Source organism: Vombatus ursinus, unplaced genomic scaffold, assembly GCF_900497805.2.
Source record: "Vombatus ursinus unplaced genomic scaffold, bare-nosed wombat genome assembly UNPS02014973.1, whole genome shotgun sequence".
In the NCBI taxonomy this organism is placed as follows: Eukaryota; Metazoa; Chordata; class Mammalia; order Diprotodontia; family Vombatidae; genus Vombatus; species Vombatus ursinus.
In genome coordinates this window covers 21,299,878-21,312,795 of record NW_020954751.1, presented here as the reverse complement: position 1 = coordinate 21,312,795, position 12,918 = coordinate 21,299,878, and the positions used below count along the sequence as shown (strand labels likewise).

At 35.7% G+C, this 12,918-nt stretch overlaps 1 protein-coding gene across 1 annotated transcript in view; it reads left to right on the top strand.

Annotated features, from left to right (window-relative positions):
• LOC114030674 (adenylate cyclase type 8) overlaps window positions 1-12,918 on the top strand; it is a 361,242-nt gene that overhangs the window by 63,532 nt on the left and 284,792 nt on the right. The window contains exon 2 of the mRNA XM_027845528.1: window positions 2,053-2,202. Coding sequence (XP_027701329.1) covers window positions 2,053-2,202 — 150 coding nt within the window. The remainder of the gene's footprint in view (window positions 1-2,052; window positions 2,203-12,918) is intronic.

Below are 12,918 nucleotides of genomic sequence, written 5' to 3'. Positions count from 1 at the left end.
GGCAGTGCAATATAATAGAAAGAATGTTTGACCTTGGTTAAGCAGAGACTTAGGTTTGAATTCTGCCCTTGACACTTAAAAGTTGTGTGACCTTGGGCAAATTACTTAATCTCTCTAGATCTCAATTTCCTCATCTGTAAAATGGAGAGCATAACATTTCTAATAAAGTGCCAGACATATGAGTTGTTATTATGCCACAAGAATAGAATCAGGATCAAGTGATTGATAAATAAAAGGGGAAATGTAAGTACTAGAAATCAAATGGCAATGGTTGGATGTACCATGGCAAAAGGAAAGGGGCAGAGTCCAAGGAGGAAGCCATGGCTAGCATCCCAGGAGACAGCATGACATAGTACAAAAAATCCCTTCTCTGGGAGCCCGGGGAACTGAGTTCTATTCCTGGTCTGCCATTAAATTGCTGTATGACTGTGAACAAGTCACTTTACTTCTGAAAGCCTCAATTTTCTCCTCTATAAAATGGATATAATAATACTTTCACTTCTTAGCTCAGAGGGTTATTGCTGAAGAAAGTGATTTCTGAAACTTAAAGAACCATGGAAATGATAGCTATTATTATTTCTAGAAAACCAGTCAGGAGTGAATAGGCAGTAAGCGATGAGTAAGCAGACTAGCCAGAAATAGGCAGCTAGATGGCACCACGAATAGAGTACTGGGCATGAAGTCAGGAAGTTCAAATCTTACCTCAGACATTTACTAGCTGTGTGACCCTGGGCAAGTCACTTAACCTCTTTTGCCTTAGTTTCCTCACCTGTAAAATAGGGATGCTAATAATAGCACCTACCTGCCAATGTTGTTGTGAGGATCAGATCAAATAATATTTGTAAAGTGCTTAGCATAGACTCTGACACATAGAAAGTGCTGTATAAATGCAAGCTATTACTATTATCATCATCAGACTGATTTTTGCATCTAATGATCCAAACTATGAATCCAAAAACGATTGAAGAAGAGATGAAAAGCCAAAAGGGAAACTGTATAAGCTTCTGACACTTACTATGTAAATGAGCAAATTATCTAACTAACCTCTCCAAACTTTTGTTTCTTTATTTGTAAAATGAAGTTTAAAATACCTATAGTACTTGACTTATGAGATTGTTGGCTCACAAATCTAACAATGTGTGCAAAATCCTTTAAAATTTAAAGGACCAAGTATATGTCTTATTACTATTATTATGCCTACCATAGCCACCACCACCATTTGCTGCTGTTGCTGCTACTGTTATTATGGTTAAAGTGTTCTGAGAGATGAGAAGAGACAATCATTTTAAATCTTACAACTATGGGACTCTGGAATGGAGGTTTACTGGTAAATGTTTAACAACTGGATTTCTGGAAAAAAACATATATATATACATATGTATGTTTACTATTATATGTATGTGTGTAGATATACTTAAATACACATATACACATAACAGAATTTTAAATTTAACCTGGATTATTAACATTTTATTCATCACTTTAAGTCTAGAAAACTCAATAAAATTATAAATTAGTCCCTAATTTGTGGTGCTTACTGATTTTGGAGGTATTAACAGTCACACTGAAAATTTAACAATGGACTCTCACAAGCCAATGAAAGGTGACTCCAGCACATGTCTAATTTGGGGTCATGTTTCCAATTGTAATTTCCCAAATGTGTCCATAGCTACTCTGGGCCCTGTGAAGTACTGTACAATATAATATTCAAATGCAGAAATCATAGGTCTTGAAAAAAAAAGTGGGTTACATGTGAATGAGCCATTCATAGCTTTAGATAGAAATACTGAATGTCACTGATCCAAGCCTAAGTAGTGGCCTGAGACCAATCATTGGTCTCAAATGAAGAGAAGTTAATTAAATTTCTTCACAGGGTCCCATCCTGAGAGTGGGCCAGTTCTGTTTTCATAGCTATATTAAAAGGCTTCTCAGCACTGGGTCACTGCATTAAGTCTCTTTAAGGAATCCAATCTCTCTCTCTCTCTTTCTCTCTCTCAAAGTAAATATTAATTAAAACATCTGACCAAGGTCATGTTTACTCCTCTATTTCAGATAGTGGCTCAGGCGGTCTTGTTCATGTGCATGAACACAGCAGGAATCTTCATTAGCTACCTGTCAGACAGAGCCCAACGTCAAGCTTTCCTGGAAACCCGAAGATGTGTGGAAGCAAGGTTGAGACTAGAAACGGAAAATCAAAGACAGGTACCAAATGGGAAAAGCAAATGTTAAAATTACTTATTGTTTTTACTTCCGTTCTATGATGTTTTCCTCAGCTTCCTTTGAAAACCAACTCAAGCTTCAGTAATTGATTCCAAAGCTTCCTTTTGTTACAAGATTCTCCCCACTCCCCATTCCCACCCCCATCCCCACCTTTTCTGATGGAATGTAAGCTCCTTAAGTTTAGGAACTATAATAAACATTGAATGAATGAAGAAATGAATATGATTCCAGATTTTTAAATTGAGCTGTTGTTAATTAATTTTAGCTGACAAGTTTTATTCTGTCTTGCCTTTTATGCTCTACTAAAGGTTCATATTACTGAGTAACAGAATGTTAGAGGTGGAAGTAACTTTAGAACATGGAATGTTAGGGTTGGAAGGGGCCTTAGAACAAAGAATGTTAGATATGTAAAAGAGATCCAGAGAGTTGAAAAAACTTGTCTAATGGAAGAAAAGAGTAAGACTGGGATTAGAACCTAAGACTTTGAATTTCTAGAACAATGCTAATTCCACTGACTTGTGCTTCTTTATTTGTAATAATAAGATGTAATGATGTATTTTGATGAGAAAAGTTATGGTCTCTCATTGTGTGGAAAATGCAAGGTATATGTATTCCTGATCTTACTACTTACCTTCTAAGGGACTATAAACCAGCAACTGACCCCCTATGTCATGTCAAAGTTGCTCTAAAGTGGAAGCTGAGGGCTGTGAAAGGTCACTGAGCACTTGGTCACACATTTGGTCCCCAGAAGCCTGTTCTGACATTCAGGGGAGATGACTTTCCATCCTTAATTGGAGAAATATTGTTTTGTGAGTGACAGGGAAAATATTGGATTCGTTACAGTTCAGTGACTGACTAAATGGTGTCTCTGTTGCACAAGGCCAAGCCTTTCACTCAAGGTCTGGCTTACCTCACCAGGAATTTTTTAGTTGATGACCTTTCTTTTCTTCAAAAGGTAGGATTGTAAAGTAATAAGATTGATTTTGTAAAATAAAAATTATTCATACAGAAAAAAGTATCCTTCCCACCGCAATGTTACCTCCTTGAAAATATTTCTGAAGCTCCTGTTTTATGATTATACTCAGGGCTAGTATATGAGACCAAATGAAAAAGTAGGCATTACTATATATTATAGTAGCACTAATCTTTTTTAATTAAAAACATAAACACATAACCCAACTTACACACCAGACAATTTGGCTATTTCTAGAAATCAGTTCCATCCCCACATAATAAATATTTGCCACAGGTTGCAAAGACAGTTCCCAAAGAGGAGCCACTAAAATCTTTTGAACAATGGAAATAAAATCAGCATAATAATATTAAAGGGGAAGATGGAAGAAGGTCAGTTCTAAGCAACTAAAGTGTTGGACCCTGAAATCAGAAATATCTGAATTCAAGTTCGTTTCAGACATTTACTAACTGTGTGATATTCAGTAAGTCATTTAACCTCTGACTTCCTCAGTTTACTTATCTGTAAAATGTGGATAATAGCATTTACCTCCCAGAGTTGTTGGGAGGAAAAAATGAGATTTTATTTATAAAGCACTTTGCAAACCTCAAAGTACTATGTAAATGCTGGCTTATTATTGTACTATTATTCATAATTTCAAAGTTCAAAAATTGTAGTTATTCAATTTTAAACCTAGACTTAGAGATCTTTTAATCTAACCCTTTCATAAAACTGATGCCTAGAGAGTATAAGAAATGACATCGATCCTATTATGTTATAATCACACTTCATATGTTTAGTTATGTGGCTTACCTATGAATATTTCAACACTTCAAGGATATATTACTTCACTAGTGTGATTGCTTCTTCCATTCATGCTGTAGATGGGAGGCAGTTTGAATGATGGAAAGATAACTGGCTTTACAATCAAAGGAGTAGAGTTCAATTCCCACCTTTGATGTTGACTACCTGTGTGACCTTGGTCAAGTCTCTCAAACTCCCTGGGTGTCAGTTACCTCATTAGCAAAAATGAGAAAATTGAACTAAGTGGTCTTTGAAATCCCTTGCAGTTCTAGATTTATGATCCTATGGTTTTCATTCAGTATTAAGGCTGGAAAAGAAATTTGTATATATCTACATATATATGTATCTATCTATCTGTCTAGCTAGCTAGCTAGCTAGCTAGATATTTTTCCAGCCTTATATGTGTGTGTACACATATACACACACACATATATAATGTGCGTATGTATGTGTGTATATGTGTATATGTATGTATATGTATGTGTGTGTGTGTGTGTGTGTGTGTGTGTGTGTGTATCTTCTGGTGTCCAGTCCTATGACGATGAGCCTTTCTGAATTTGGGTAGCTTTTTCTTCAAATGAGATGGCAAAGAGAAAATTTATCATGTCACATAATCAGTGTCTTTACAGCTTGATGTAGGGCCTGTGAGAACTTGGGTTTTGCTTGAAAATAGCCTTTTACAATCCATGGTGATCTCTATGTTGATGGAACAAATTTGAGTAGTGTTATCTATGACTTTTTTTTACAGGTTTACATCTTTTATTTTTTATTAGTACATGGAAATCCCACTATCAAAACTTCTAATAAGGCAGGCCAGCAAATCACTTACAATTTACAATTTGCAGAGTCTCTTGGTGCACTGAAGGTTTAAAGACTTGCTTATTACCATCAACTAGTTTGTGTTAGAGGCAGGATTTGAATCTAGGCCTTTCTGATTCAGAGATTTACTTTGGCTCTCCAGTTTACTAAACAGTTAAATTCAACATTCCTACTTCTGCTAAATTTGATCATGTACTTTAATAGTTCAATGTATCTATGCTCTCAGAAGATGATACTCTGTCCATCAGTTTCTCTTCATTTCCTACTCCTTTTTACTTTTCTATCAGGCCCATGGGAACCTCGTTACCCTGCAAGATCAAATCAGCCTTTCTAAATCACTATTAATGAAAGAAATGAAAATTAAAACAACTCTGAGGTACCTCCTCATACCTATTAGATTGGCTAACATGACAGAAAAAGGAAAATAACAAATGTTGTTAGGGATGTAGAGAAATTGGGACACTAATGCACTGTTGGTGGAGTTGTCAACAGATCCAACCATTCTAGAGAGTATTTTGGAACTATGCCCAAACGGCTACAAAATCATGCATTCCTTTTAGCCCAGTGATACCAGGTCTATATTTTAAAGAGATTAAAGAAAAAAGGAAATGACCTTTATGTACAGAAATATTTATAGCAGCTCTTTTTGTGGTGGCAAAGAATTTTAACTTAAAGGGATGCCCATCAACTAGGGAATGGCTAAACAAGTTGTAGTATATGATTGTGATGGAATTGTTGTTGTTCAATTGTGTCTGAGTCTATATAACCCATTTTCGGGTTTTCTTGCCAAAGATACTGGACAAGATACTGGACTGGTTTGCCATTTCCTTCTCTAGCTCATTTTGCAAAGGAGGAACTGAGGAAAACAGGGTTAAATGACTTGCCCAGAGTCACATAGCTAGTATGTGTCAAGGCTGGATTTGAACTCATGAAGTTGTGTCTTCCTCATTCCAAGCCCAGTGCTCTATCTACTATACCACCTAGACGCCTGTGATGAAATACTATTGTGCTATAAGAAATCATGAGCAGGATGCTTTCAGAAAAACCTAGAAAGACTTACATGAAATAATACAAAAGTGAAGGAAGGAGAACTAGAAAAATGCCATACAAAGTAATATCAGTATTCTGCAGTTATCAACTGTGAATGTTTTAGCTGTTCTCAGCAATACAATGATCTAAGACAATTCCAAAGAACTTGTGATGAAAAATGTTACCTACCACCAGAGAAAGAACTTGAGTCTGCATACAAATTGAAGCATATTTTTTTATTTATTTTTCAGCAACCTTTTTTTTTTTTTTGGTCTTTTGTCTTTTCCCAACTTGACTAACATGGAAATATGTTTTTTTCATGATTCCACATGTGTAACCTATATCAATGTCCTTGCCTCCACAATGAGGGGAGAGGGGAGTAAGGGAGGAAGAGAATTTGGAACTCAAATTTTCAAAAATGAATATTAAAAATTATTTTACATGTAATTGGAAAAATATTTTTTAAAAAGATCAAATCTGCCTTGCTATTTCCACTACATCAGGACCCTCTGCTTTGGAGACTTCTCCAAATGGAGCATGGAGTAGAGAACTTTTCAACCAGGCTGTATTCATTTGCTGTTTGCAACTCCATCACTCACAGCTCCTGGCAAATAGTAGGTGCTTAATAAATGTTAATTAACTGACAGTGCAGATTGCAATCCATTCATGCCTTTTCATAATGTAATATTCTTGTCAATATGTTTCCATTAATATTTCATAAAGAATCTATTCAACATGCTGTAGGCTTCCTCAGAAGCTTTTAATATTTAATGGATAATATTTCAGGTCAAGATGGCTACTTGAACAGAGGCAGGCAGCCGAGCTTCCACACACCTAATACAGCAAAAGTCTAAATAATGCCATCAGACAAAAGTATAATTTTAAAAATCCAATGAGAAATTACAATTAGTGAATTAATCTACCCCATTACTTCTCCCAAACTGAATCTTAAGTCTACAACCAAGTATGAAAGGGAACCTAACACAAAAGCTAGTATCAGTTCAGGCAAACAAGACAGAAGCCCCTCAAGAATCTAGTCACCTATTGTTGCAAAAAGAATGAATCAAGAGATCCCACAGAAAAATGCTAGTGTTCAGTTACCCAGAGCACTTACTTCAGAAACCCCCATCAGAAGCCGTGAACTGTAAGGGTGCAGTAGTACTCAGATTGGGACATGTTAGGCCCTGGGGCTCCAAAGTCCTTTTCACTGTCCCTTGAGATGTCATAGAGGGCTCCAAAAGTATAGAGCTCTGAACTTCAAAGATCTAGGAGAGTCTAAAACCTAGCAGAGCTTTTAACTGCAAGATAGAATTTAGCACAGGAACTCAGATGACACAGGTCTAGGATAAATCAGGGACAAATCCCACCCAAAAAATACAGCAGAAAGTGCAGTCTGGCCTTGCCATAAAGCTCCAGTTCAGGAACAAAGGTTAAATATATGTATAAATAGAAAAAGACACAACTTCTGTAGACAATTATGGACAATTACTACAGATCTAGAGAGAAGCAAAAATTCAACTACAATTACAAGAAGAGCTCTAAAGGAATAAAACCAAAAATGGACTGCCCTCAAGGACTATATAAATACTAGAAGAAATTAAGGAAGAGACTTTTAAAAAATGAAATAAAATCTTTGGTATAAAGAATATCTAACAGCAGAAAATGGTAAATTTTACTCAAGCAATAAACTCTCTGAAAATTAAAATAGACTAAACAGAAAATTATTTCAAAAAACAAAAAGAAATATGAGAACAAAATTAAAAGTTTGAAAAATAGAATAAAAGGTAAGGTATTTGCTATCAAAAAACAACTTAGTGGAATACAGTCCAAAAAGAGAGAATTTGAAAAGCATTATATTCTCTGAAAACTGTGCAGGAGGAGGAGAAGGAGGATCATACAATACTGACTTGTCCGAACTGATTAGAACCAGGCGGCAAAGTGAAGATTTAAAAAAAAAAAAAAAATCCACTGACGGACAGCTAGGTGGCGCAGTGGATAGAGCACTGGCCCTGAAGTCAGGAAGACCTGAGTTCAAATCTGGCCTTAGACCAAACACTTGACACGTACTAGCTGTGAGACCTTGGGGAAGTCACTTAACCCCGATTGCCTCACCAAAAAATAAATGAATAAATAAACAAAAAAAATCCACTGATAAACCCCTGAAAGAAATCCTGAAAGGACAACTCCCAGGGATGTCATAGTCAAGATCCAGAGCTTCCAGACCAAAGAAACATACTACAAGCAGCCAGAAAGAATTCAAGCATCAAGCAATAGCAGTTATGATCACATAAAATATGGCAACTTCTACTAGAGATGAGAAGAAATCATAAATTACAATATTCCCCAAATCAGATGATATAAGTTTACAAAGCAAGAATAATTGACTTTGAAAAGCTGAGTACAATCCTACCAGGGGGATTAATCTTTGATGTAATCGATATTCCTGATGAAAAAACTAGAACTGAGTAGGAAATTTGAAACGCAAGCACAAAAAGTGAAAAGAAACCTAAAAAAAGTAAGTTAATGTGAACAACTAGAAGGGACTATATGATGAAATTTATAATAGAAGGAAGAAGAAACAAGTATCCCTTCAGAACATTACTGTCTTCAAAGGGTTGATAGTGTTAATTAAATAAGATAAATGGAGGAAGGGGAGGGTTAAGGGAATTGTTTCTGTTTTAAAATTTTTAAGAGAGTAAAGAAAAGGGAGAGTAAAAGGAACGTAATTGGGGCAGCTAGATAGTGTAGTGGATAGAATTCTGGCCTTGGAGTCAGGAGGACCCGAGTTCAAATCCAGCCTCAGACACTTGATACTTACTAGCTGTGTGAGCCTGGGCAAGTCACTTAACCCTGATTGCCTCACCAAAAAAGATAAAAAAAAAAGGAACATCATAAAAATTTATGCAATGTCATACACAAACAGGAGCATTTAGAGAACCTTACATCCATCTGGGAATCCCTCTTCCATCTGGATTGAATGCAAAATATTTTCCATAGCATTTGTCTCCCTATTTTATATTAATGATAAAAAGTGTCATTTCCATTATACTTTAAAATTTACAAAGAACCTGAATGTACATTATCTCATTTGAGCTTCACAAGAACCCTATGAGATGGGTACTACAATTATTGTTTTGCAAATGAGGAAATTGATGCTCAATGAGGCTAAGTAAGTTACTCTTGGTCACACAGCTAGTAAGCATGCAAGGACTCAAACTCAAGTCATTTCTTATTCCAAGACCAAGACTTTCTTCTTGCATGTGATGTTGCCTGAAGATGCTTGAAGTTATCTATATTTCTAAATATCAAGAAATTCAGTGTGATCTTAAGATATACATGAGAGACAACTTCTTGTAGAATAGACTTTCTGAGAGATCCCTTCTCTTTACTATCATGAAGTTTGCATATTTTAAGTAGATGGTTGAGGCATTCTATATTCTGCTTAAGCTGCAGAGTCACTGCAACAAGGCAGAGTGGCTGAATATCGCTTTTGTGATAATGGGCATCTTCTGTGCCAGTAAGTCCCACCTGGTTGTCTCAGTGACTGCCTGGCTGAATGAGACCATAGTGTTGGCCATGCTACAGAGACTTAGCTTGGGAGTCTCTCAAGGATCTTTCTTTCTTTTTGCTTTTTGGTGAAGCAATTAGGGTTAAATGACTTGTCCAGGGTCACACAGCTAGTAAGTGTGAAGTGTCTGAGGTTGGATTTGAACTCAGGTCCTCCTGACTCCAAGGCCTAAGCTCTATCCACTGCACCACCTACCTGCCCCTCTTAAGGATCTTAATAGTCTCCATCCTCACCATTGTCACTCCTACAGCACTGCAGTGATTCACCTATGACACAGTCAAGATGTAGAGCTAGGACCTAATTAGTGTTGATAATGATCTCCACATGTATTCAGATCCACACTTTTCTAAGTTATAATTATGTAAAATGTAGTAACTGGTTCCAAGCCAATGGAAATATGGAGTGCAAATTCAAGTAATATGATCCCTTAATGAGATTAATTTTTCACCCTAATTAAGACCTAACTGTACTTCAAAATCTGATACTCTATATACCTTGAGTCCCTTTGGACCAAACTGGTCCTGTGAGGTCTCCTCTATTCAGGAAAAACTTTCTTCTTTTTGTTATTACTGATGGCCTTTCCAAAGAAGTGCTTTGATGGGATCATTGTAGCAAGTCAAAGATGAAATGAGAAATTAATTTGGGGAGTTTTTAATAATGTAAAAATAAACTTCTCTTCTCCAAATTCTACCTTTCTATAACTCAGCTTTCAGTAACCATCCATCCAAAATGGTTACTGAAGCATCATTCAAACATTTACCACACTACTCTCATATGTTAACAAAAACCTTTCTCTGTTCTCAAAATATTTACTGCTAAATACAAAAATTTGATTCTACTAACTTTTTAAGGAAATATTATATTTCATAATAATTTTAATAATTTTATGCAGTATTTTAAATTTATGAAACAGTTTCATAATTTAGTCTAGTTTTCACTTCCACATGACTTGTATCTCTACCCTTCACAATGCCTCTGAAACTACTGGGATTCTGAGACCAAGAAAAGCTTGCAGTGTGAAAAAGAAAGACTAATTTATTAATGATATATAAAAATACCTCATAGTAGATTCAAAAGCACAAAATATATTAAGATATTACACATTAGCAACATATCAACATTTACCTGAATATTAATACAGGAAAATGGTTAAAATATCTTTTTGGAACTTCCCATAAGTACATTTGAAATGTTTTGAGTAAAAATAAAAATATTGACCAAAAAAATGGAAACCATTTAATGTTGTGCTTTGTCCTAAGTTGATTTGTTGTAAATTAACAAATAATAAGCACAGTTGGGTTTTGAATTCTTTATATTTCTGAATCAATTGTTTCTATGAAGTTGTGATAAATACTATTTCCTTCTGGCATTTTCTTCAAGAATACCCTTGATGTGTGTATAATCATTTTCGAATAGATTTTATGGAGATGAGGAAGCAGGTACATAGATTAGTGGTTCCTAAAGTCTTTTTAGTCACCTGATTTGCTAATAATATTATCTACTACTTTTTCCTTTCTTTTTGGAATCTTCTCCTTGAAATGCCTTGAAAAATCAGTCACAGGGGACTTTTAAAATTGTCTTTCATTATGGCTTTCTTCACCCCACATTTGGTGGTTGGAATTAACTCTTCCTTACATACTTTTCTTGAGTGCCTTTAATACTTCTCAGATAGTCCAATGAGCATTGAAAAATTTAGAGTCCACTTTGGTGATTCCACTGGCATTAATTATGATAGAGATATGAGATTATTCTACTGTAAGACTTGTTCCATTTTACATCTATTTATTGTCTGTCTATAACCACTACCTTGGGCTACTTCCACAGTCTAGATCCACATTCTAGATCTATGCGTAGGAATCAGGTCTTAGTTGGGGTTGCATCAAGATGTGGCCAAAGCCCACTATACCCATGAAATAATCTTTCTTGTTATCCTTGAACACAAAATAAAATAAAACCAATAAACTCCTTTATTTATGTCTCTGATGGGAACTTGTGAGCCATTGTTCCATTTTGCTACAACTTTATTCCTTTGTTTAGAGAAAACCTGTCAAATATGGACGTTGCAATTTTGTTGGAACATCAAACTCCAGTCATTGGTCAGTAGATATGGTGATGACATTTATAGTATTAACATCAAATGAATGTTCATAGATATTCTGAAAGCTTTGTGATTCCTCACACTGTCAGTCCCCTTCTCTACCACTCCATCACCATCACTGCAGAATCAGAAGAGATCCACAAAGTACTGAAGGCCATTTTGCATTTTTATCGAATGGGCTTTCATGGACAAAACATTCATCATGCTGTGATCCATTTTCTGGTGATGACCCTCTCTGAATATACAAAGGTCAATCCTATGACAACACATATGGTTCATTGCAGCAATTGTGATTTTTTTCACATCAATAGCAAAATGAAATTTCTTCACAGCACTGTAAAGATGTGTTTCCTTATGGTAAATTCTGGAGAGCTAACATAGCAGTGGATCAGATAAGATAGCATCGTACTGTAGATAGATAAATGACGTTGGTGTCGAGAAGACCTGAGTTCAAACCCCACTTTTATGTTAACCTGGGCAAGATGTAGGACAGCGACCCAGGCAATCCTGTAAGAATGCAAGTTGGAAACAAGATACCTACTTTGGTAGAGGAAATTCCTCACTTGGTGCTCCAGTATAAAAAGAAATAGTGAGCCAGGCAGAATTCATCTAGGTAGGACTTAATATCAACTTCATATTACCCTAGGTACAAAGGAATTCACTTGGTTAGCAGATTCTAAATGGACTTTATAGTATCTAGCATTATATACATATATATGTGTGTGTGTGTGTGTATGTGTGTTAAACTCACATATTTTTGCAGCATTGACATCAAAGACCTTAGGAGCAAAAAGAATGAAACCTCTTCATATTTTTGCTATAATTTTCCTGAGTAGACCTCAGAGGAAAAAGTTTAAAAAAAAAGATTTTAAAAAAATTAGTCCCATGATAGTATAAAAGATTCCCTACATCAGTTAAATGTGTAATTACAGAATTTAGAATTAGAAGGCATCACAGCAGATGTTGAAGCCAGCCCATGCATGAAAAGGAATTACCTCTATCATACAGCCATTTGCTTGAATACCTCTGATGAAGAGGAACTCACTACCTTGAGAAGCAACTCATTTGACTTTTATGTAGCTCTAATTATAAGGAAAAGGTTTCCTTACATCAAATCTAAACTGAACTTGGTGCAACTTCTGTCCGTTTGTTTTATTTCTGCCCTCTGGGACCAAGAACAAGTTTATTCTCTTCCCTGTGACACTCTTTCAGATACTTCAATGCAATTGTCACTACCCCCTCAAGTCTTCTCCAGACTGAACATCCAAGTTCCTTAAACATATCATCATATGCCATTAATCGGAAGTCCTTCATCATCCTGAATGTCCTCTTCTGAACACTTCTTGTTTTATGTGTCCATATGTTTGTCTGTCTATCTATCATCTATCTATCTATCTATCTATCTATCTATCTATCTATCTATCTATC